At 50.3% G+C, this 24,776-nt stretch overlaps 2 protein-coding genes across 4 annotated transcripts; both read left to right on the forward strand.

Moving 5' to 3' along the window:
- Positions 1 to 1,258: 1,258 nt before the first annotated feature.
- CALCOCO1 (calcium binding and coiled-coil domain 1) lies at positions 1,259 to 16,498 on the forward strand. 3 transcript variants are annotated; one of them, XM_060166022.1, is made up of 15 exons: positions 1,259 to 1,329; positions 3,536 to 3,715; positions 4,054 to 4,156; positions 4,891 to 5,081; positions 6,657 to 6,815; positions 7,219 to 7,367; positions 9,047 to 9,137; positions 11,051 to 11,206; positions 11,409 to 11,663; positions 12,123 to 12,248; positions 12,735 to 12,830; positions 13,201 to 13,309; positions 13,542 to 13,744; positions 14,362 to 14,468; positions 15,427 to 16,498. In XM_060166022.1, the coding sequence occupies exons 2-15, from the start codon at positions 3,560 to 3,562 to the stop codon at positions 15,602 to 15,604; spliced, it is 2,079 nt and encodes a 692-aa protein (XP_060022005.1). In that variant the 5' UTR covers positions 1,259 to 1,329; positions 3,536 to 3,559; the 3' UTR covers positions 15,605 to 16,498. The 3 variants fall into 3 exon arrangements, with proteins under 3 accessions (XP_060022005.1, XP_060022006.1, XP_060022007.1); XM_060166023.1 differs by lacking the exon at positions 11,409 to 11,663; XM_060166024.1 differs by lacking the exons at positions 1,259 to 1,329; positions 4,054 to 4,156 and having other exon boundaries at positions 3,581 to 3,715.
- Positions 16,499 to 21,750: 5,252 nt separating this feature from the next.
- LOC132529955 (nucleolar protein 56-like) lies at positions 21,751 to 22,606 on the forward strand. The gene has a single exon (XM_060167043.1). It carries the CDS (start codon positions 22,049 to 22,051, stop codon positions 22,604 to 22,606), a length of 558 nt encoding a protein of 185 aa, XP_060023026.1. The 5' UTR covers positions 21,751 to 22,048.
- Positions 22,607 to 24,776: the final 2,170 nt, after the last annotated feature.

The following is a 24,776-nucleotide window of genomic DNA, read 5'->3' on the forward strand; positions in this document are numbered from 1 at the left end:
TGTTAAGTGCTTGGAGATCTTCAGATGAAAGGCACCCAAGGGCAGGCACCAGCCACCCTATTCAGTCATAAAAGCAAAATACTACCCCAAAACTTGGAAAAGGCAGAGGCTCCGTAACAATGCAGCAGAGAATTAAATCAGGCACCCAGGAAGATCAAATCAATCTTTAGACTGAAATCCCTATTACGGAGACAGAGAGAGAGATCATTTTGAATGCCTCAGACTACTTGGAGGGTCCAGAGCAGGCAGGGGGCGCAGGATGCCCAAGTCTTTAATGTGACTTGGGGTGGGTGTGTGTGTGGGAAGAGTGTGAATCTTTCACTTCTTCTAAACAAAAGCACATGGATTGTTATTCTAATTACTTCAAACCAGTTAAGAGGCTTGGGCAAACTAGCCCCACAAGGGTCTTGTTTCTGAATTGTGACCCATCCTGAATTATGCCAGGTTCCCTTTTCAACTTGATTCTTCTCACTTCAGCTTCCCCCTCTCCCCACACCACCACGTCAGCCAATGGATCCTCCTCCTGGACCTAGAGGCCATTCCAGGGATGCCCAGGCCAGGACTGTGAGTACTGGCAGGCCCCTGGCAGTGAAACCTTCAGGTTGGAAAAAAACGGTCAGCGGTGCACACAACACAGTTTTTACAGGGGCTGTCCCTGAGGTTGAAGCAAAGGAGAACCAGCTACCACAGCTGTTATACAGTTTCCTATCCCCTAAATGGTACGTAGGTGTGATGTAGTGGCGAGAGCACTTGGAGTCGTGCAAACCTACCATCTCATAGCTTTGATACTTTAGACCGGTTCCGTAACCGTTCTGGGCTTTAGTTTCTTCATCTGTAAAGGGTGGATAACAAAACTGCCTACCTCGCAGGTTGGTGTTAAAAGTAAACGGGAGCGCGCACCCGAACTCGTTCGGCCCTCTCAGAAGTATTACTGTGGGGGCGTTAGAGCCGTAACTCCTCCCCACCCCCCAAGCCCGCACGGTACCAATCAGCAGTCGCCACTCATATAGCCTGCCCCCTCGCAAGGGCTCTTGGGCTGTGAAGTCCTTTGCTGGCCACACCCTCGTTTGCTGCCGCGGAAGTGAGAACTACGCCTCCCAGGATGCGGCGGTGACGCCGCTACCACAGCCGCCCTCTACTCCGCCCTCCTTGCGCACAGCCTCCTGGCACATGTAGTCCCAGATATGTTCAATCTCACTGGCAAAAAACGCGCGGAGGAACCACAAACCCCAGAAGCCCTCGCGCCCACCCTTCTCCCTCCCTCTCTCGGAGCCGAGTGCTGTTTTTGTTGTTGGTGAAAGGTGAGGGGACAGCTGATCCGTCGGTGGGGTAAGAAACTTGGCCTAATTTGGGGGCGATCTTATGGGGGATCCCCCCACTTCCCAGTCTGTGAAAGGATAATCTAAGGGAACCGTAGAAGGGGGAAGCAGGAGCGTTTGGGTGTTAACACTTTCCGTACTGGAGAAGCCACCGCGCTGTTTCGGGAGTTCTTGGTCTCAAGGGGGCCCTGATCAGGGGCTGCCCCCTGGCTGTTCTCGCCTCCCTCTCAGTCCTTCTCTATAAAGCTTGTTAGGCCTAAGGGAGTTGTGAGGGAGGCTTAAGTTGGCTCGTTCTCGGCCCGGCAAGACTTGACCCCACAAACCTTCCCTTACCCCTAATCCCCCAAACCGCCAACCCCCGCGCCCCGCCACCAATCCAAAGGCCTTTACCACGCTGAATCCCTTGGCGCGGGGGAAGCTTCCAAGGTGTAGAGTGTCAAAGAACTCTAGAGCCCTACAGCGTGGGGGGGATGGGGACACCCCCCTCCCCGCCCCATGCAAACACCTGAATCTGGCTACACATATACACCTTAGTTGCCCAGAGCTCTCATTCAGGAGTGGGGGATATTTCCAGCTTTTTTGAATTTTGTTTGTGGGGAATAGTTGGGGTCCCCAGGACAATGCTTTGAGGACAGTTCACCCCCTCTTAGAAAGCCAGAAGAATTGTATTTGGAAAAAAACATGGACTAGTTTTAACTAGGGATTTTTCAGAGAGATGAAAATTCAGAGAAACTTCTTGTCGTCAATTCAGTCTCTCTTTTGGAGGGAGAAGTAGCTCCTTTTTGTAGAGCTGTCCCACCTTCCCTTCTTTACTGATTTTCTGTCCTCTTTTAAAGTCCCTACCCACCTGGCTTCAGCCTGGTGTGGGTTTGTGATGTTTGGGGGCGTGCACATGACTAGTGGCCATGGTTGATTGGACGTGCATTACTGTGACTGACACAGGACAAAGCTCAGTGGGCTGGAGATGAGAGATGACAAGGGCCATCTCACAGCCCTGGGCTTAGGAGTTCTCTTGACCGTTGTTATCTTTCCTCACCCTAGCCTCATATTTTCCATTGAACTCTCCCCACCTAACTTGGAACGCTTCGTCTTAATCCCATCCTATAGCATGCCTCCAACTACCAATCCAAGCAGATGGAAGGGTTCAGGCACTTAGAATTGAGGCTAAGGGGAGCAGGGAAAATGGGGGGGGGAGGGGAATACTAGTGATGGGTTAACGAACCGTCAAACCAGTAGGTTTCTAGCCCTGCTCCTGGCAAGACCTGAAGAGAAGAATATGAGGTTCTTTTTGAACCATTTCTCCTTCTCTCAACATTATGTGTACATTTCCCTTCCCAGGGCCCCTTACTTCCAGGCTGTCCCTACCCGGGGGTGGGGCTTTCCTGGCTCCAGGCCCCCACATTCCATCTCCCCGCAGCACCACGTTCCTGCTGAGTGTTTCACTCCACCCTTTGAAGCAGCCGCCTCCAGAATTCTTGACTTCCTGGAGGAATGAGTGAGGGACAGAACCTATCTTTCCTTTTATCCTCCCTTTCCCTTTGTTTCTTGGATGAGAGTGTGGGCTTTTTTTTTTTTTTTGCTCATGGCGGAAGACGGCTGAGAGACGGGGAGAGAGGGTGAGAGTTCAGGGGCTTCAAGATTGGTCTCTTCGTACCCCCAGCCATATTCCAGCTCCAAAGACTCAGTCGTTACTTTCAGAGAGAGTTGCTGTTTTCAGGTGTCCTAAGTCATTCCTGGGTATAGCTGGAGTGGGCGAGGAGGCCTGCTCAGAATGAGGGGGCCCCCCGCCTCAGTTGGATGTTGAATTCAAGAGCCAGAAGATGTAGGGGATGGGGTGGGGAGATGGAGGCTGAAGAATTTGGAATGGTCAAGGCTATTAAGAGATGGAAAAGGAGGGACTACAGGAGGCTGAGCCTGGGAGACTGAGGCTTGGTCAATGGGGCTGTGAAAAGGGAGCAGAAATTAGAGAGCTCTTACCTCTAGGGAGAGTCTGTGACTCAGAGGGTACAGTGTGAGCCAGGATGGGTACTGACCCAGAAGGCCAGACCTATGCCCTAGAGACTAAGATTGATACCTCTAGAGGGTCCTAAACCCTCAGGGGCTGGAAACCAGATACGCCTTCATCTCCAGGAGCAGGGGCTGTGGGTGGGGACAGAGTTGGGGGGCAGAGAGGCAGAGGGGGAGAGACTTCAGGATATTCAATCTTCATTTCATAGGAGGGCAGCCATCTCAGGGCCAGAATGGAAGAATCATCGCTAAGCCGGGCACCATCCCGGGGTGGAGTCAACTTTCTGAATGTGGCCCGGACCTACATCCCCAACACCAAGGTGGAGTGTCACTACACGCTCCCCCCAGGCACTGTGCCCAGTGCCAGCGACTGGATTGGCATCTTCAAGGTATCCCTGGACCCCCTTTTGGCTCAGGCTTACGGGCCATGGGTTGTCTGGAATAAGGGGAATGATTTGGTTTCTGAATTCTCAACCTCATGATGATAGAGAGGAAGGGAGAACGATGTCACAGATGACAAGGCCATGTGTGTAAGCAAAGCCCATCTCCCCATCTTAGCCTTGCTCTCTCCTGACACACTAGCATCCCTCCACTTTCCCTGTCTCTCAGCATCCTTGCCACTGCAACACCATCCTACCCACCCCTGGTTCAATCCCCTCAGCCTTTTCTACCTTCCGGAGCTGGGAGTTGCATCACTATACCCCTCTCCCACCGTGGGCTTTGACAGGTGGAGGCTGCCTGTGTCCGGGATTACCACACGTTTGTGTGGTCTTCGGTGCCTGAAAGTGTAACTGATGGTTCCCCCATCCATGCCAGTGTCCAGTTCCAAGGTACAAGGGAAGAGGGAAAACCGGGAGGGAGGAGTCAAGGGGATGGAGGTTTGGAAGAGGGTAGTGGTCTCAGCAGATACAGAATCATGGGATTTTCAAAGAATCAGGGATTCAGACAAGAAAGGAACTGTAAAAGGGCTGCTAGTCCTGCCTCTTACCAAAAAAGGAGGAACTCTTCTTGTGGGACTAGGGGGTAGGGAAGAGGGAAAAGTGGCTTCATATATTAACAAGAAGATGGTCATTTGATTTTGAAAGACCCAGGTTCAAATCTCAGCTCTAATTACTTACAAGCTGTTTGACCTTGGGCAAATTATTTACCCTCTCTGTGTCTGTTATCTTAACAGTAAAAGGGGATGCCTGGCTTACAGGGACAGTATGAAAATTTTAAATAATACAGATAAAGCTGTTAGCAAAGTGCCTGGTATGTAATGGGTACTCAAAAAATGGTAACTAGCATTGTTGTTGTTGTTGTTATTATTATTATTATTAAGGAGGGTAGGTTTGGGAAAGAGAGGAAAGAGAAGGCTAGGCAGAAAGGAGGGAGAAGAGTATCCCAGAGATCAGAAATAGCCTGTGGGAGGTGGAGAGGAGAGAAAACAGTCTATAGAACAGGTAACAAGGGGCTGGGGCCAAAGACAATGGATAATAAGACACATCAAGGGGAGGGGGAACCTGCTGAGCACTTGAGGGCCTGGGATCATATTGGGGTCCTGGGTCTGTACTTCTTCCCACAGCCAGCTACCTGCCCAAACCCGGAGCCCAGCTCTACCAGTTCCGGTACGTGAACCGCCAGGGCCGGGTGTGTGGGCAGAGCCCCCCTTTCCAGTTCCGAGAGCCACGGCCCATGGATGAACTGGTGACCCTGGAGGAGACTGACGGCGGCTCTGACATCCTGCTGGTTGTTCCCAAGGCAACTGTGCTGCAGGTGAGAGCAGAGCAACAGAGCTGCTCCTGGGCGAGGGTGCCGGAGGATAGCATTGCAAGGGGCCCCTTCCCGCTTCACCCTCCCCTCGCTGTAGCTTCAACTGCAGACCTCACTGGGAGTTATACAAAGCCTTGCCTACAGGAAAGTCTCAATCTGACACAGACAGACACGAACACATAGGGTAGGAAAGCAAGCCACCCACAGGCCAACATCACTCAAGATTTCCTAAGAATTTTTTGAGGCTTCCTTCTCCAGGAGCCTTCCCTAGGCGCTAGAGGAAGATGCAAAGGGTAGAGGGAGGCCACGCAGGGAAGGAACACTGCAAGGAAGGGGAGGATGAGACCCACTTCCACAGCAAGTGAGGAGTGAGAACAGATCCGCAGGGCCCCAGGCCTGTGCAGCCACTACCCACATGTGGCTCTTAAGCGCTTGAAATGTGAGTGGTCTAAATTGAGGTGTTCTGTATGGATAAAATACACACCAGATTTGAAGACTTAGTATTTAAAAAAAGAATGTAGGGAACTCCCTGGCGGTGTACTGGTTGGGAGTCCACACTCTCACTGCCGAGGACCTGGGTTCACACAAGCTGCGTGGCACAGCCAAAACACACACACACACACACACACACACACACACACACACAATGTAAAAGATCTCAGTAATTGTTTACATTGATTACATGTTGAAATAACATTTTGGATTGACTGGGTTAGATAAATGAATTCCATCTGCTGCTTACTACTTAAGTGTCTACTAGAAAATTTTAAATTATTTATGTAGCTTGTATTATTTTTCTGTTGGACCAAATAGAGAAGAATTAGGGAGTGGAGGCAGATGTTAGCAAGGAAGACTTCCTGAAGGAAGGTGAAGGACAGGACTAGGTGGGGAGGAAGTACATTCCCCAGACAAGAGGACAGGCCTGAGGAAAGCTCAGCAGGTGGGAATGAGTAGTTTGTGATTTACACAAACTCCTGCCCTGTGGAACCCTCTAAACATATGGAATCAATACAAGAATAGGAAGATGTTTATATCTTACATAAGTCAGAGGTGGGTGATCTCCTACCCGTGTTCTGTTTTTACATTCATTGTTCTCATTTAAACCTTAAAACAACCCAGGCTAAGGGATCACATTACAGATGAGAAGAGAGACTCAGAGAAGTTAAGTAACTTGTTCAGAGTCACCTAGCTAGTAAAAATTGTATTGGAGATTTAAACCCACATCTGTCTGACTCCAGAACGGATAGGGTAAAATTAGGGGAACCATCCCCTTTGTCCATGTGGATTGAGAAAGACTTCTGCCAGACAAGGGGTTCCTGCAATTGCTGGGCAAAGGAGGGACCAGGCCTCAGCGGGGAAAAGATAAGAGGGGTGGGCAGTTCAGCGTGCCAGGAGCTGGTGTGTCTGATGGGTGGTGGGCAGGGTTCAGTAGCACACCAGGCCTCCCCTGACTCGCCTCTTTATAGCCTGTACTGATGTAACTTCCCAGCCCTGACATGCATCTGCAGAGCGGTGGGGATGGGACCTTGGAATGGGCGCTTCACAGGCAGATTCCCCTTCTCATCCCGTCCCCTGTAGAACCAGCTGGATGAGAGCCAGCAAGAGAGGAATGACCTGATGCAGCTGAAGCTGCAGCTGGAGGGGCAGGTGACAGAGCTGAGGAGCCGAGTACAGGAGCTCGAGACGGCTCTGGCGTCCGCCAGGCAGGAGCACGTGGCACTGGAGGAGCAGTACAAGGTGGGAGCAGGGCTGCTGGGGGGAGGGGCCTGCCTGCTCACCTGGGGTCCAAAATCTGAACCCAGTGAAGACAGTAAAGGGGAGACGTTAGTGGGCTGTTAAGATGGTGCTGGCATCTAAGATATAGGTTTAGGCGGTCACAAGTAGTGTTAAACTGGATATGATGGGAAACACGTCCCAAATTTGTAGTGAGACTCAGTTCTCTGAACACAGGAGTGCTGAGTTAGGGTGGAGGTGGCCGTCTTCACCGGGAAGGGGATGTTCCCTTACAGTTTCTTCTTCAAGGAAGGTGACTGGGTAGAAGGGTGGATAGTCATACTTAGGAGTTCTCCTAAGCTTTTACTGCACTCTTTGAGAGATGCATCTCAGCCTCCCTCTTCTTCTTGGGGAACCTTAATTCCAGGGGCTTTCCCGGTCCCACGGGGAGCTCACGGAAGAGAGGGACATCCTGAGCCGGCAACAGGGAGACCACGTGGCCCGCATCCTGGAGCTGGAAGATGACATCCAGACTATCAGTGAGAAGGTGCTGACGAAAGAGGTGGAGCTGGACAGGTGAGGGGACCCCTCTACCCCCATTACTTCCCTTTGCTTCCTGTGACCCTTGAACCCCAGCCTCCCGCGTCAGGTAGGCAAGACCTGCTCTCCATCTCACATGGTTTCTCTTTCCCTTCTCAACCTCACTCAGGGTATTCCAATTACTGGGGGTAATTTTTCTGCCAAGCTCGCTTCCATCTTTCCTAACCTATTCTGTATTCCTCACCTTCGGAAATAATCATCATTACCATTTATTGTGCAGCAAAGGCAAAGCAAGAGCTAGGAGTGGAGGATTTGGAAGAAGAGAATGGATAGGACGGTCCAGGCAAGATAAGAGAGGATGGATTTCAGATTTTATCCCAACAAAGCATAAGATTAGACTCTGTTCTCACTATTAGGAAATGTTAGAACCAGTGATCCAGAAATGTTATGGGATCTCTGCCCTGAAAAAAAGGTACAAATCATAGAATCTTAGCATTGGGAGGAATGTAAAGTATTTAAGAGGGTATGTGAGGAAAGATCACTACCTCAGAAGGCAGCCTCTTTCAATATCAGACAGCTGTCATTTTTGTATCTCTTGTGTTGTATTTACCCTCCTGTAACTTTCATTCCTTGGTCCTGGTTTAGACCTCTGGAGCCGCATAGAATAAATTTCTTTCTTCTGCCAGACAACTATTCTTTCTACCAAATGGCACGAATATTGACCACCTCCCATGGCTGTCCTTCAGATTTTCACCAGGAGAAACACTTCTTTCATCAAATGACATAATTAAGTTTCTTTCATTCAGTAGTGGTAGATTTGATATTTTCAGAAAACCTCTTTAAAGGAAAGAGGCATGCTATCCAAGACCCAGGGTAAAAAGTGAGTTGATCACTAAGGCTTCTTCAGTCCAGGATATGTTAGTCTTGCCCTAGGGAGATACTAAATGTCTAGGTTCTAAATCATGGAATAGAAAAATTGGGATCAAACCGAGCATCTGGAAAAGATCAGGGACTGTGTAGACCAGGGTTCAGCAAACTATGACCCACATGCCAAATCCAGCCTGCCACGCACGTGGTTTTGTACAGCCCACAAGGGAAGAATGGTTTTGACAATTTTTAATGGTTGAAAAACAAAAGAAGAGTAATATTTTGTGACATGTGAAAATCATATGAAATTCAGATTCCAGTGTTCATAAATAAAGTTTTACTGGAACGGCCATACTCATTCATTTACATATTGTCCATGGCTGCTTCCACACTCCAGTGGCAGCGTTGAGAGGTTGCCCCAGAAGTCCACATGGCCTGCAGAGCCTAAAATATTTACTGTCAGGCCCTTTACAGATAACATCTGCCGACTTCTGCCCTAGATCAAAAGTTTATCGTCAATAATGACTGCCCCTTGTCTAGAAAAGACTGAATTCCGGTCTCTTGATTTATTGCAAACAACTGGGAAGCCATTAGCAGAACATCCCTTAAAGTGATACATAAGGAGAAAAGAACAACTGTGTATTTCTATATTCTGCTCTAAAACTAGGACTCTTGGGTACTTGGGGCTTAGAACTGGATCGTCTTGGTTTGGGGATTTGGGCATCCCAGAGAGAAGTGGAGGTCTGGGCTAGAGGAGCCCCAGCAGAAGGGCTCAAGACAGAAGTCTGAGTCTTTGTTCCTTCTCTGGTGACCAGTCGGTCTTCTGACATTGCATCCACCACTCACAGGGTTAGAGACACGGTGAAGGCCCTGACTCGGGAACAAGAGAAGCTCCTTGGGCAGCTGAAGGAAGTGCAGGCAGACAAGGAGCAAAGCGAGGTAAGGGCTCAGAGTTGGTTTGCTTTCTCAATTATCCATCCAGTGCTTTACTATAAATTTACTTTTGTAAATTCAAATGTATAACATTTACTTATAAAGCAATGAAAGCAATCAGATAATTTTGATGGATACCAGACTTGGAAATTGGAGGTTATGGATGACTGTCTTGTCAGCCTCAGCAGCTAATATGTTTCTGTATTGTGTCATGGTTGTACAGTATTGAGAACGCCTTGAGTCTCACACACAAGCAGGTGCAAATGATAATTTTTAAGCTTCTACCTTGCGATCTCAGTTTGCTATCCACGTCAATAGAAAATACAACTGAAACTTTATTCTGAGCTTTGCACAAAAATGAATTAACCTGGAAGCACATATCAGTGCTTGATGATCTCCAGTGTGCTAACTTGTGAGTTTGTGCATTGTTTTTCAACATAATTTTTCATAATTTGGAAGAAGTTGAAATCAAATATTTCAGCTTCTAAATGGCTTCATCAGAACCCTAGGCTTCTATGGGAGATGGTCTGAAAACCATTTGCTCAGCAGTGAAGAGTAGGTAGAATTTGAGTGGACAGAGATGAGAGGGAGGCCATTCTAGGAAGAGGGGAACACATGAGGGCCTTCCCTGGTGGCGCAGTGGTTAAGAATCCGCCTGCCAATGCAGAGGACACAGGTTTGAGACCTGGTCCGGGAGGATCCCACGTGCCGCGGAGCACCTCAGCCCGTGTGCCACAACTACTGAGCCTGCGCTCTAGAGCCCGCAAGCCACAACTGCTGAGCCCTCGTGCCACAGCTACTGAAGCCCGAGCGCCTAGAGCCCGTGCTCTGCAACGAGAGAAGCCACCGCAATGAGAAGCCCGCGCACCACAACGAAGAGTAGCCCCCGCTCACTGCAAGTAGAGAAAGCCCACACGCAGCAGCGAAGACCCAATGCAGCCATAAATAAATAAATAAACACATAAGTAAATACATAAATAAAAAATAAATAAATTCTAAAAAAAACCCCAAAAATACATGAGCAAAGGCTTAGAGTCCAGAACACTCAGAGCAGCTGAAAGCGTGGGTAAAGAGTTTGAGGTAAGGCCTAGGTCAGATTATAGAGGTTCTTGAGTTTAGTCTTTATTCTGTAAGCAGTGAGAGGCATTGATGATTTTCAAGTGGGGGACACATACTTAAACAATGTTCTTAAAGAAGATTAATCTGGGAATTCCGGTCCAGTGCGGTCCAGTGGTTAGGACTCTGCACTTCCACTGCTGAGGGCCTGGGTTCAGTCCCTGGTCGGGGAACTAAGATTGCACAAGCCACGTGGCATGGCTGGGGGGAAAAAAGAAAAAAAGATTATTAATCTGATTGCCTTGTGGAAAATGAGCTAGTTGTGAGATTATTCAGTAGTCCAAGCAAGAAATGACCAGAGCCTGAGCTAATGTGGTCGTGGTAACAGTAGAAAAGAGAAAATGGCTGTGAACAAGATGGAGGATGGAGAAGCGTCCATCCTGTGGGCCACTAGGGAGAGAACAGAACCACGCGTGGCACTGAGGTATCCAGCCCAAGTGACTTGAGAAGTAGTTAGTGCCATGGACAGAAACAAGAGTGGCAAGGACGGGGGTGGAGTGGGAGGTAGAATACGCCGAGTGTGAGAGGCCTGCAGGACATCCAGATTGAGTTTTGATCGAAAAGGAAGAGCGGGGAAGCAGACATGGGGCAGGGGAAGACCCCAGGCCGTGCCACTGGAGACGGGTTGCTCAGGATTGAGACGCTTTGCACTGAGAACCCAGGAAGGGCTGGCCAGGGTTGGATGCTTGAGTTTGTGTTAAGTCTGAGGAGTGGAACCTTGGCTTCTCTCATCACAGAGGCCCACCTCCGTGGCCACCCCAAATATGTATCCCCTTTCCTTACCTGCTCTCTACTGCCATCAGGCTGAGCTCCAGGTGGCACAGCAGGAGAACTGTCGCTTGAATTTGGAGCTGCAGGAGGCCAGGGGCCGGCAGGAGGAGCAGAGTGCTCAGGCCCAGCGACTGAAGGACAAGATGGCCCAGATGAAGGACACCCTCGGCCAGGCCCAGCAGCGGGTGGTGAGTGAAGCCCCTAGGCAACAGGGAGTGGAAAATGTTCCAGGGCTGGTTGTAGACAAGTACGGGAGAAAGACATGGCTCAAGATTAAACAACCCAATCCTGAGTCCTGATGCGGTGGGGGAGTGGAGGGAGCCTAGTTACCTTCCGGGCTCACAAATGACTCCCTGGGAGCCCTGATTCCATCTCCTCCTTTCTCCTGAGGCTGAGCTGGAGCCCCTGAAGGAGCAGCTTCGAGGGGCCCAGGAGCTTGCAGCCTCGAGCCAGCAGAAAGCCGCCCTTCTTGGGGAGGAGCTGGCCAGCGCAGCGGGAGCCAGAGACCGCACCATAGCCGAGCTGCACCGCAGCCGCCTGGAAGTGGCTGGAGTCAACGGCAGGCTGGCTGAGCTCAGTCTGCACTTGAAGGAGGAAAAAAGCCAGTGGAGCAAGGAGCGGGCGGGGCTGCTGCAGAGCGTGGAGGTAGAGGGATGGGGGGACCTGCAGGCTCCTGGCTGCTACTGCCCGCACCTCTGTGTGGTCAGATCCCCTGGGAGGAGAGAGACGGGGTGAGAACCTTAGAGGACTTATGGGTGGGGAGGGGCTGTGAGGGAGGTACAGTCGCTGTCCAGGTGTGGCCCCTCCCTGAGCAGAGTGTCTAGATCCTGATCTCCGTAGCACCTGTCTTGGTTACCATCTTGATTCAGAAACATTTACCGTCCTAGGCGCCGGCCCTGCCGTGATACCCGTCCCTGATCAGCAAGGCGCCACGCTGTCAGGGACCTTCCTCCATTTGGGGATACAGGGGATGAGGAAAGCAAGAAGGGGAAATCACTCCAAAATACTCAGTTAAATAAAGAAGAGACACAGTGAGGAATGGTGCTGTTGCCAGTAGCATCCCATTTCCTTTACCCTCCCGTTTTCCTTTTTGGCGTCTCCCAGGCCGAGAAGGACAAGATCCTAAAGCTGAGTGCAGAGATACTTCGACTGGAAAAGGCAGTACAGGAGGAGAAGACCCAGAACCAAGTGTTCAAGACTGAACTGGCCCAGGAAAAGGACTCTAGCCTGGTGAGGCGCCTGGCCACCCGAGAGTCCCGGGCCCGGGCCTCCTGAGGCATCAGTGCCCCTTCCCTCTGTCTTGGCTGTGGGCTCAGAAGTTCTAGGCACTCACTTCCCACTTGCACGCCCCCCAGCCCTCGTTGGTTCGAAGCATGCCATGTCCCTTTCTGCTCTCGGCACACATTCTGGGCCCAGTAGGGCTGACTTAGGAGAATTCTAGAGTGCCCCCTGCTATGACCGAGCCCTCTGCACCCCAGCCCAGAGGCAGTCATCCTCTGGTCCCCACTTGGGAGACAGAGACTAGGACTCAGGTGAGTCTCTTGCAGCCAAGACAAGGGACTCGTGGAAGCGAGTGTCGGGGCCTCCTGTGTGTCGGGGCAAGAGAGGAGCGAAGGCACGGAGAGTCGTGGTTCTAGATTGTTGCGTCCAGGTCAGAGCCCAGGTTCTGGGAGGTACCTTCTAGGCTCCAGATTCCCTCTGGCCCTTTCTGCTCAGGTGCAGTTGTCAGAGAGTAGGCGGGAGCTGGTGGAGCTGCGGTCAGCCCTGCGCGTGCTCCAGAAGGAAAAGGAGCAGCTCCAGGAGGAGAAGCAGGTGAGAAGCCATAACCGAGCCCCCTGGAGGCCCCAGCGGGGGACTTGAGGGCTGGAAACTTGGTATCTTCTCGTCACCTCTTGGCTTAGAAACTGGCATCTGTGAAGAGGGCCCCGAGGCTAAAAATGGGACCATGGCTCCCCTTATTAGCCGCCTTGGCAGGACAGGGGAGGGTTGCTGGGGGAAGAAGGGGTGAAAGAGGGCTGGGGGCTGTGGGGGGAGGATCTGCCTTAAACTGCCCCCCCCCCTTTGGCAAAAGCATCTAATCCTGAAGCGCTCAGAGTTCATCCTGGACGCAAGGGAAGGCTGTGCAGGGCTGCGTGGTTCGCATCTTCCCAGCCTCTCACATGTCTTTCCTCCCCACCTCCAGGAACTGCTAGAGTACATGAGAAAGCTGGAGGCCCGCCTGGAGAAGGTGGCAGACGAGAAGTGGAATGAGGACCCTGCCACAGAGGACGAGGAGGCCGCTGCGGGGCTGCGTCTGTACACCCCCAGTCCTGGGACACCTCTTCCCCGCTCTCCCTCCCTGTGTTGGGAAAGCTCCACATGACCCCTCTGGGAGCTGCCTCTGCCCTCTATGTTTTGCCTTTTTCCTTCCCAGACCCTGGCCCCTGATTAGCTTAACTGTATCCCTCATCCAGAGAAGCCAGAGCTGATCCGACCCTCTAACAATGCTTCTTCTTTCTTCTCCGCCCACTCCCTCACCTGCAGGCTGCCCAGTGGCTCTGACAGACTCAGAGGATGAGTCTCCAGAAGACATGAGGCTCCCGCCCTACGGTCTGTGTGAGCGTGGAGACCTGGGCTCCTCCCCTGCCACAGGGCCACGAGAGGCTTCTCCCCTAGTCGTCATCAGCCAGCCGGCTCCCATCGCTCCCCACCTCTCAGGACCAGCTGAGGACAGTAGCTCTGACTCTGTGAGCACGGAGGGGAGACGGGGCAGGGGCAGGGACAAGAGGTAGAACCAACCCCAAGTGGCCCAGCCTCCAGAGCAGGGAGTCTTAGCCATACAGGGCTCTCTTTTCTCTTGGGGGAGAGCAGGCAGGCACAGGCTCTCTTCAGGGCCACCAAGTGGACACCAGTCTGACCCAGTAGCCTCTGTGCTGCCAGCGGCTCCTCCCCACACCCGTTCTCTTCCTGTGCACCAGCTCTCATCAAAACACTTATCCTGGGCTTCCCTGGTGGCGCAGTGGTTGAGAGTCCGCCTGCCGATGCAGGGGACACGGGTTCGTGCCCCGGTCCGGGAAGATCCCACATGCCGCGGAGCGGCTGGGCCCGTGAGCCATGGCCGCTGAGCCTGCGTGTCCGGAGCCTGTGCTCCGCAACGGGAGAGGCCACAACAGTTAGAGACCCGCGTACCGCAACAAACAAACAAACAAACAAACAAACAACAACAAAAAAAACTTCTCCTGCTCCACTCTTACTACAACTCTGTTAACAGTCCCGGCCTAGACTTCCCTTACCTGTCCCAGTGTGCTGCTCCCCCATCTGGGGACACTACCCCAAAACTCACCCCTATCCCTTTGGTGCCCAGGAGGCTGAAGATGAGAAGTCAGTCCTGATGGCAGCTGTGCAGAGTGGTGGTGAGGAGGCCAACCTGCTACTTCCGGAACTGGGCAATGCCTTCTATGACATGGCCAGGTGAGGGCCAAAGGGGGAGGACAGGAGGGAGGTGGGAGGATGCCCATGGATAGGGCATCCAGGTGAACAGTCCTCATGCCCTTCCCCCAACCTCCCTCTTCTTGGCCCCAACCAAGAAAAAGAGATACAGTTGTACTGACACACAAAATGACCCACCACTCCAAATCACCGGTGCCTATCAATGCACCTGTGCACTCAGAGGCCCTGCCTTTAACTGGCTTCTGTGTTATTCTAGCAGCACCATCTTCCGTGGAGCCCAAATTGCCCTGCATCCCCTCTCTCCTTCCCCTACCCCTTCCCCAACCACCAGGTAAGTACCTAGGCTCTGTCAGGGATTGAAAAGAGGAGACCAAGGCCCCTTGGGACAGGAACAGAAAGAAGACTGGGGTCCAGCATCCATCTGGTCATCCCTTAGATGCTATCCCTCTTCCCTGACTTCCCTGGGAGACGCTTTGGGTGGGGAATTCAAGTATCAGATTGCCCGCTACCTTCCCTTTTCTTCCACAGTTCAAGAGGGGGAGGCGGGGGGAAGAGAGATCTTATCATCCAGCCCCCCGCTTTGCCTGGATGTGAGATGGGCTCAGGGCAGGGAGCGGGTGATGCTGTCATCCTTCCAGGCTGGAGCAGGAAGATGAAGGACGATGTCACACTCATTTTCAGCCTCATTAGGCAGCAGACGGAGATGGAGGGAGGAGAGCAGGAGGTTGGGGGATGGGCTCTGTACTAGAGAAACCAGCAGGGACTAAAGAAAAGAGGGCATGGGGAGCTGGGAAACTAAGGCTTCCAGTATTGTGGGGAGAGGGATACTATGAGAGGCTAGCAGAGGGAACTGCCAGGGCACTGCATTAGGAACAGGGTCATCTGGGAGCCCACATGTGTGGGTCCCTCTCCCAGAGGTCCAAAAGCCAGGAAGGCAGTGGAGCGCACTGACCTTCTCCTTTCTCCTGTCTCTCTTTAGTGGCTTTGCGGCGGGTCCCTTGTCAGAGGCCAGCACTGGGGGCCCTACCACCCCCCCATGGAAGGAGTGTCCTATTTGTAAGGAACGCTTCCCAGCCGAGAGTGATAAGGATGCCCTGGAGGACCACGTGGATGGACACTTCTTTTTCAGCACCCAGGACCCCTTCACCTTTGAATGATCCCACCCCCGCACCCCCAGTACACACACAAATACACACTTACACACATGCACACACTCATGCATAGACGTACACTTAGGTTTCATGCCTCTTTTCCAACACACTCAGCTCCATGATATTCTGTTGCCTGAGACCCGCTGCTGTGTGATTTCATCCCAAGCTCTCCAGCTTCATCCTCTGCTACCTGGCTCTTCTGTCCAGGCAGGGGTTCCTTCTTGGAAGCAGTGGCTGAATTTACTCCCTGAAAGTGCTTTTGGAGGAACCTGGATGGAGGAGGCCTTCTCCAGGGGGAATCATCACCCCCTCCTGGCCCTGGTTGCTTCTGTCACTCACACCAGCCACACCACCACCACCACCACCACACACACACACACACACTCACACACTCACACTCTCTGATGCCCCGAAGCCAATTCCTGGGGCACCCCACCCTCTCTTGTTTGGGGTGTGTGTTTGTTTACCTGAGTTTTCCCTGGGGCCTGGATTGACATCATGACCTCTTTAGGTCTCTACCAGTTCTGAACTTCCCTGGTTCCTCCTTCTTTTGCCCCACTGCCTTCCATACCCCAGCCCAGCCTTTTCTATACCATTAGATATTAAGTTTGGATGTTTCTTTTGTATTTTTGAGGTTTTCTGTACTCTATCTCCTGTCCCTCCCTACCACCACCCCCCAGGGTCCTCACATGGAAAGAAATGATGCGTTTGTGCCTTCTGTGAGGGATGGGAGAACAAATGGTCCCAGGTGTCCCCACTTGCCAGCCCTCCCTCCCTCTCCAGGTCCCCCTTCAGCAATAAGAGCTTCCCCCCTGCCATATCCCTCTCCCTACCTGTAGCTGGACAAATATATTTATATGATATGTATAACTATTCTAATAAAATGTGTTCTTATCATGAGGTATGGCTGGATCAGAGAAGGTCAAGACCTCTGGCGCTTAGACCTTAGTGGAGGGAAGAGGGAAGGAGGAAGGGACCCCCTCACCCCACCCCCGCTGCCTTGGGGAGGAGGCTGTTGGTATTTTCCCATCTTGCCCCTCCCTGGTGTGCTGGCCACCAGTGGGAAGAGAGGAGGGAGGAAACTTTGTCTCAGGTGGGGTCTGGCTTGGGGAACACTGCAGTGCAGGAGGGAGCAAACTGAGGGGGAGGGAAGGGTTTAGTCCCAGGGGTGGGGCAGTGAGGGACCTCGGATGGGCCAAGGTGAGTGCCTTGGGAGTGGGGGGAGGTTTCCACCGCTGAGACCTTCACTCTCCAAAGCAGCGTTCACTGTACTTTGAGCCAAAGGACAGGCATTACTCCTGCGAAGAGTGCACACCTTTGAGTATCCACTTCGTAAAAAATATCCTAAACCTCTTACCTCTAGAGATTATTTGAATTCCTCCCAGCCCTGCCTCCCTCTCTCCCTCTGTTGCCATCCTCACACACCCATATGCACACACAGACTCCACAATCACAAAAACACATTCATCCACTCTAGCCAGCTTCACAGGCTAGGCAGACACACACACACAGCATCACAAAGCATGTATTAAGGACCCACGTGCTCAGCAATGCCTGGCATTAACCGTGCTTACAGCCCCCTGGTTTCCATCCCAATAGCTCTCTTATCAGCCACCCCCATTCCCTTCAGGGCCTATGGGTGGGCCACCCCCACCATCCCCTCTCCATCCACCTGAAACCCTCCTGCCCGCCCCCCTTCCAACCCCACCTGGGCGACATCTCACATCCTTCCTTCTTCCCTCACGTTGCTGTCTCCTAGCAACCCCATCTCGTTCCCTGAATCCCTTCCAAGGAAATTAGAGATAATGGATCTCTCCTCTCTCCATCTCAACTCCTCTTTATTGATCCTACTTTAATGAAAGTTAATTATAACAATGATTTAATTAATAGAATCCCTCTCTTCCTTTATTGCTTCCCGTATTAAGACTATTAATAAATACGAGCCGGGCTGACAGAGGCATCCATCACCGGCCTGGGATTCCCCCCATCCCTTCTTTTTCCCTCCCCCTTATCCCCTCCCTCTCTTGGCCTGTAAACTTGCCGGGGTTGTGGGGGTTAATCAGAGAGGAATTATGAGCCAACATCCCCAGCAGGAGGTGCATTTAATGAAATCGCTTGTGATTTATGTCTAGGGGAGGTTGGGGAGGGAAGAACCTGGAACCCAGACATCCTGCTTCTAGAAGGGTGCCCCCCCCCAGTGCAGAAGAGGAGGAAGGGCGACAGAAAAAGGGATCCAGGGCCTTTACTGCCATCCCACAGCCCCTGCAAAGCCGCACACACACACGGACAGAGGCCACATGGGTAGCTGCACAAGGCCATTGACACAGACACTGCCAGACTAAAAGCACTTACGACGACTGCAGCCTAAGCTTTGTTCTTTCCCACCTCCAAAACTGCATGGGTCATTTTCACCTATTTCCTTTCCCCCCAGCCCAGTTCTGCCTCACTTTCCCAAACTTGTTCCCTACTCCCCTCCTCCACGAAGTCCCCCAGTCCCTCATTGGACCCCTTAACCTGGGTATCTAGAGTTTCCAGTCCCTCCTTTCTCTGCCCTTCGTATGTCTTCAAGTGTGCAGTCGGCACCTTCAGACTAGGAGTTCCCCAGAAATGTAGAGACATTTCTCTTCGTCACTTACGATTTGTCTACCCCAGGGTCCAGTGCATGGCCCCAACACAGGGAGCTCAGGGGAGAGTAACTGACTGCATGGGCAGGGAGGGAAGACAGCTGGGTTCCAACTGGAGTTCTTTCTCCTACTCACCATGCGGTATTTGGCAACTCAGCCTTCCTACTGTATCCCTCCTGTAAGGGATTGTCTCTCTCCCTCTGCTTCCCAGTATTCTTGCGGAAAGTGATGGACCTGAATGGGCTTAGACCAAGTAGCAGCAGATAGGAACTCAGGTGTCAGTATTTGGTGAGAGATGAATGAATCCAAACATCACTCCCCACTTACAGAACCACAATGGCTGCCTATTACCTACAGGAATGCGATGTGCAGATCGTTCAGTGTGCCCGTCAGCGTCTTCACCAACTTGCCTTTCCATTCCCCATCCTACCCTAAGGAACCCTGGAGTCCAGTTTTACACAACCGCTCCACAGAAATAGGCACTGCTCTTGCATGCCTCTGAACACATGCTTTCGCCTCAGCTCAAAAGATAGCTCCTCCGTGAAGCCTTTCATGATTTCCTCCATTATCCTCTGTGATACTACACATAGCACTTTGTAAAAACTCACTATATCATGTTCACAGGTTTTTCTTCTCTCTCGACTATAAACAGCTTGAGGGTAGGTTCTGTGTTTGTACATCTCTTGTCCCTGAAGTCCAGTACAGAAACTGGCACATAGGACCAGTCCTCCAAAAGTAATTTTTTAAGTTATTTTAATAAAATACTCCATACATACAAAAGAAGATATATATGTCCATACACAAGGGATAAGGAATAATAAAGTGCACATTATTGGACTTACTAACCAGCTTTAAAAACATTCCAGTACCTTTGAAGTGCCCTGTGTGGCCTGAAAGAACAAGATGTGATGTCAGTTAGGATACAGAGATTCCATGCAAGCAACTATACTCCAATAAAAACTAATTTTAAAAAGAGAGAAAGAATGGCAAAATACTCTACATTTTAAAAAATTAAAAAATAAGATCTTTACAGGAAAAAAAGAGATTTCATGCGTTCATTCAAAAAAACTTTATGGAGTGTTCTTTATGGGTCAGTTGCTGGGACTAGAGATGGAACAGTCAAAAGCCCTGCCCTCAAAGAGCTCACAGTCAACATAAACTAACAAATAGAAGAAAACAAGGTAAGCGCTACTTTAGAGATATGCACAGTATGCTGTGGGACCACAGAGAACAGGTACTTAATTAACCAAGACTCGGAAGACAAAGCTTCCTGTGGGTGATGATGTGGGGGCTGAGTCTTAAACAGTGTGTACACGGGAGCCCAGAGTGTGCAGGCAGACGGGACAAGACGGCAAAGACCTAATTCACTCAGAAATCTCAACACTCAGGGCTGCCGAATGAGGATTGGACGCGATGTGGGAAGTGAGGCTGGAACGACGGATAACAGACCTTTACTCATACATTTCCTCAACAAATACTCACTGAATGCCCACTATGAGCCAGGTGCTGTCTTAGGCACCTGGAATCTGCATGAACAGATAGGAATGCCTGCCCTCAAGGAGCTTACACGCTATTGCCGGACCATGAAAGTCCAAAGAAACCAGTTAGGAACCCACTGTAATAACCCAGGCCAGGAAAGTGAGCCCTGAACTAGGGAATTCTCTGGCAGTCCAATGGTTAGGACTTGGCACTTTCCCTGGCCCGGGTTCAATCCCTGGTCAGAGAACTAAGATCCTGCAAACCGCATGGCAAGATCCCCCAACCAAAAAAAAAAAAAAAAACAGTGAGCACTGAACTTAAGTAATGTCAAGAGGAAAAGAAGCAGAATTCTTCAGGATGCAGAATTAATAGGACTTGATAATCAGATATGGGAATTGAACAGAAGGAGTCCTGTTGATCCCAGGTTTCTGGTTTCAATGACCAGATAACCAGTGATGCCATTCACCAAATTAATAATACAAATGGAGAAAACATACATTGAGGGAAAAGATGATTCGTGCCATTTTGTCTTGTTGAATTCCCAATGTCTTTGGGATCGTTCAAAGGAGAGAACTCCAGTAGACAATTGGATAGATATTTAAGTCCAGAGCTCAGAAGGGTTTAGAGCTGAAGATAGAGACTTAAGATCCTTGTAAATAAAGGTGATACAAGTGAAGATAGATTACCCAGGTCTCCCTGCATGTAGAGTGAGAGGTAAGAGGACCAAGGGCAGCACCCAGGAGACCATCAACATGGAAGGGAAGGATGGAGAGTGCCGAATCACTGAGAAGATAGAAGGATCGATCAGAGAGATAGGAAGCAACTGGGGACAGATAAGTCAAGGAGAAAGGCCAGCGGCGGCAGATGTAGCAGAGAAGCCAGGGAAAGTATCCCTGGAAACGGCTGGTTTAGCAGCCAGGAGGTCACTGGCAGCTCAGCAAGAGGCGCTTAAGGAGCGTGTTGCCGGTGGAAGTTATTGTGCAGCTGGACTTCACAGAGCCTGCAATAGATACCCTGCAATAGACACGCAATTCTTCTGACCCGTGGGAATTGGGACTATGTCTCCATACTCATAGAAGAACAAGGACTCCTGTGTCAAGGTGTCAGAAGAATCAAGGGTGGGAACCAAGATGTCTGGATCTAACATCAAAGATCCTGCAGGCTCGAGGCACGCTCTAAGCCTGCACTCCACTATGGTGGCCACCAGCCACATGCCACTACTGAGCACTTGATTTTTTTTTTTTTTTTTTTTTTTTTTTTTGCCACGTGGCATTCGGGATCTTAGTTCCCTGACCAGGGATCGAACACATGTCCTCTGCAGTGGAAGTGCAGAGTCCTAACCACTGGACCACCAGGGAATTCCCCACTACTAAACACTAGAAATGTGGCTAGTACAGATTGAGATTTGTCAACTGCAAACTGCATAACAAATCTCAGATTTAACACCAAAAAGAAAAATGAATTTAAAATAATGTTATATTGATTGCATGTTGAAGGGATATAATATTTTGGATACATTGGGTTAAATAAAATATATTATTAAAGTTAGTTTCACCCTCTCCCGTTGCACAGCACAGGCTCCAGATGCGCAGGCTCGGCGGCCATGGCTCACGGGCCCAGCCGCTCCGTAGCATGTGGGATCTTCGCGGACTGGGGCACGAACCCGTGTCCCCTGCATCGGCAGGCGGACTCTCAACCACTGCGCCACCAGGGAAGCCCCTTTTTTACTTTTTAAAATGTGGCTACTAGAAGACTTTATGTATACGACCCATATTAAATTTCTACTGCACAGGGACTTCCGTGGTGGTCCAGTGGTAAAGAACCCGCCTTCTAATGCAGTGGACGCAGGTTCGATCCCTGGTCAGGGAACGAAGATCCCGCATGCTGCAAGGCAACTAAGCCCACGCACCACAACTACTGAGCCTGAGCGCCTCAACTAGAGAGCCCATGAGCTCTGGGGCCCTCACGCCACAACTAGAGAGAAGCCCGCGCGCTGCAACAGTAAAGATCCCGCATGCCGCAACTAAGACCCGACGCAGTGCTGGCCAGTCCTGGTGTCTGAGTGATTCAATGGGCCCAGCACAGGGACCAACTTTCCAGAGCCCTGAAGACAAGGGGTAACACCCCAAAATACGGACTCATTTTCCACTCTACCTTCATTGGCCGAGCGGCTGCCAAGAACAAAGGCCGCATCTCCCGATACCTGGCAAACACATGCAGTATTGCCTCACGAATCGATTGCTTCTCTGAGGTACCTACCAGTGTATTTGGGGAGAAGCTTCGAGAACAAGTTGAGGAGCGGCTGTCCTATGAGACTGGAGAGATTCCACGAAAGAATCTGGATGTCATGAAGGAGGCAATCGTTCGGGCAGAGGAAGCAGCTGCTGAGATTACTAGGAAGCCGGAGAAACAGGAGAAGAAACGCTTGAAGAAGGAAAAGAAAAGGCTGGCTGCGATTGCCCTGGCGTCTTCAGAAAACAGCAGTAGGACCCCGGAGGAATGTGAGGAGACAAGTGCAAGACCCAAAAAGAAGCAAAAGCAAAAGCCCCAGGAGGCTCCTCAGGAGAATGGAATGGAAGGCCCATCCGTCTCCTCCAAACCCAAAAAGAAGAAATCTTTTCCCAAGGAGGAGCTGGTTAGTAGTGATCTTGAAGAGACAGCTGGCAGTGGAAGTCTTACCAAAAGGAAGAAATCTTTCCCCAAAGAGGAACCAGATAGTGACCCTGAAGAGTCAGGAAACAAGAGGGTCCCCAAGAAAAAGAGGAAATTCTCTTCCAAGGAGGAGCCTCTCAGCAGTGGACCTGAAGAGGCTGCTGCCAGCAAGAGCAACAGCTCCAAGAAAAAGGAAAACCTCCGAAAGCTATCGCAGGAAAATGAGAATGGACATTTCCCTAGTAGGGCATAACTTACAGAGATATTTCCCAACCCATCCCCTATAGCCCAATAAAAATAAAAAAAAAAATTTAAAAGACCCGACGCAGCCAAAATAAATAAAAATAAATAAATAAATAAATAAATAAAAAGACATTCTTCTATTAAAAAAAAAAAGAACTTCTACTGCACAGCACTAACACTGAATAGGACACCCACAACCTGGACATCCCTAGACTCCCAACAACCGTCCTAGCAGAAAGAGAAATGCCTGGAATTCCCAAGACTGCATTCTATAGGCACCCGGATATCTCAAGCTCCCAACGCCAGAACCTATGGCAAGAGATTCCAGTGCTCGATACCCGACCTCTGGGTATCTCTGTCCCTGTCCCTCTTCCTCCAGGTCTGTTGATAATCAGGTAAGAGCAGAAACGTCCTGTTCTAACTCTCATAAAAGTGTACTTTTTTTCCCAGCTTAGAGTTCCGAATCTCCCTCCCAACCCTAAATTTAGAAGCCATGCCTTCTCCCTGTTTTCCCCATTTCTCAACTCCTGCTTTGCCTTTCTGAAACCTTGGAAATCTCTCAAACTGGTAGAAACACGGTGTTGTGGCAATCACCAGGCTTTAGGGACCTCTAGACTTAATTTGTCGTAGTTCCTAACCATGTGACCTGGAGCAAAACACCTCACCTCTCTGAGTCCTCATCTGCAAAATGTGGATAACGCCTACCCGGAACAGTTAATGTGATGATTATATGAGATCAGATGTGTAAAATGCCTTGTACAGAGCTCCACCCACAGTAGTTACTTTGGAATTTGGGGTTTCCCACTTTGTGTCTGTCTTACCCCTGCATATCTGGAGAACTGGGAAAAGAAACAGCAAACTCAGGTTCTTATACATGGCCTGATAGAACCTCAAAACCAAAAAGGTGCTTAGAGATATATCTCCAACTTCTCATTCAGTGCAGCAATTCCCTGGACTCCACCCCTAGTTGATATTCATCCAACCTCTGCTTATACATCTCTAGTGGCCATTAATTGGTTCACTTAATAAACAAGAACAAGGCACTATGGTTGCCACAAAGAAGGGCAGACACAGATCTTGCTATTAAAGAGCCTATTTATATATTAGCACAAAGGATATACAGAGAAATTACTATAACATAAGGTAAATGTGGTATGCGCCAATCAAGATGCCATGACAGAGAGCCAACAACCTTGCAAGTTAATTCATGTGCAACAAAGTGTAGCTCTAGGGACTTCCCTGGCAGTCCAGTGGTTAAGACTTCGCCTTCCATTTCAGGGGGTGCAGGTTTGATCCCTGTTTGGGGAGCTAAGATCCCACATGCCTCATGGCCAAAAAAACAAAACATAAAACAGAAGCAATATTGTAACAAATTAAATAAAGATTAAAAAAAAAATGGTCCACATCAAAAAAATCTTAAAACAAAAAAAATGTAGCTCTAATGTTAAAATCCCTCCCAAATCCCAGACCTCAGTTTTCCCATTCATTTCATGGAAAATGGGACAAGATCCTTCCACACTAGATCATGGATCATTCTTAAGGAGGACATTTTTGTAATAACCTCTAAAATTTCAGGAGGGTGTGAACATGGAAAAGGCTAAAATGGATGAATGGGAGCACAGGTGTGAGGAGAACTGCAAGATCTTCTGGCCTCTTCTGTATCAGAATTTCTGGGAGTCCCTAGAAGTCTACCCCACCCTCTACATATTACCAGCAATTCCTGTCCCCCTGGAAAGCCCTGCACATCCCTACTCTCAGGACTTATCCGACTGTTTTCCTGTCTGCTTTTCTTTTCCTTTTCACCCCATCCTTCTTACATTTTTCCCCTCTTTTATCAGCATCTCTTATAATTTTCTTTGGGTCCATCTCTGCTTTAGTCCCTCTCATCATGTTGATTTGGGGTATCTGTTATTCTCGAGGTCCTTCTGCCTCTGTCTTGGTCTCCCTCTCTTTTACTCTTTCATCATTCTCAATTTCTTGGTGGGTTTCCATTTTCGGTCTCTGGCCTCGCTTTCTCCCCAGCGGCCACAAAGCCGTAAACCCAGCCAGCCCTGCAGCAGGCAGCCGCCAATCACTGGGCTCCAGAAGTTGCGGGGAGGGGGCTGCAGAGAGAAGGGGGCATGGAAAAGCTGGGGTGCTGCTGCTACACCAGGGGAGGGGAGAGGCAGAAGAGATCAGAG

Source organism: Lagenorhynchus albirostris, chromosome 11, assembly GCF_949774975.1.
Source record: "Lagenorhynchus albirostris chromosome 11, mLagAlb1.1, whole genome shotgun sequence".
NCBI lineage: Eukaryota > Metazoa > Chordata > Mammalia > Artiodactyla > Delphinidae > Lagenorhynchus > Lagenorhynchus albirostris.

What these genes read in the sequence shown, in the direction of transcription:
- LOC132529955 (XM_060167043.1), top strand. Translation starts at nt 22,049, where the DNA reads ATGAAGGAGGCAATCGTTCGGGCAGAGGAAGCAGCTGCTGAGATTACT.
- CALCOCO1 (XM_060166022.1), top strand. Translation starts at nt 3,560, where the DNA reads ATGGAAGAATCATCGCTAAGCCGGGCACCATCCCGGGGTGGAGTCAAC. An exon ending in CACTGGAGGAGCAGTACAAG is followed by an intron (nt 6,816 to 7,218) that starts GTGGGAGCAGGG and finishes CCTTAATTCCAG; the next exon opens with GGGCTTTCCCGGTCCCACGG. An exon ending in GCCTTCTATGACATGGCCAG is followed by an intron (nt 14,469 to 15,426) that starts GTGAGGGCCAAA and finishes GTCTCTCTTTAG; the next exon opens with TGGCTTTGCGGCGGGTCCCT.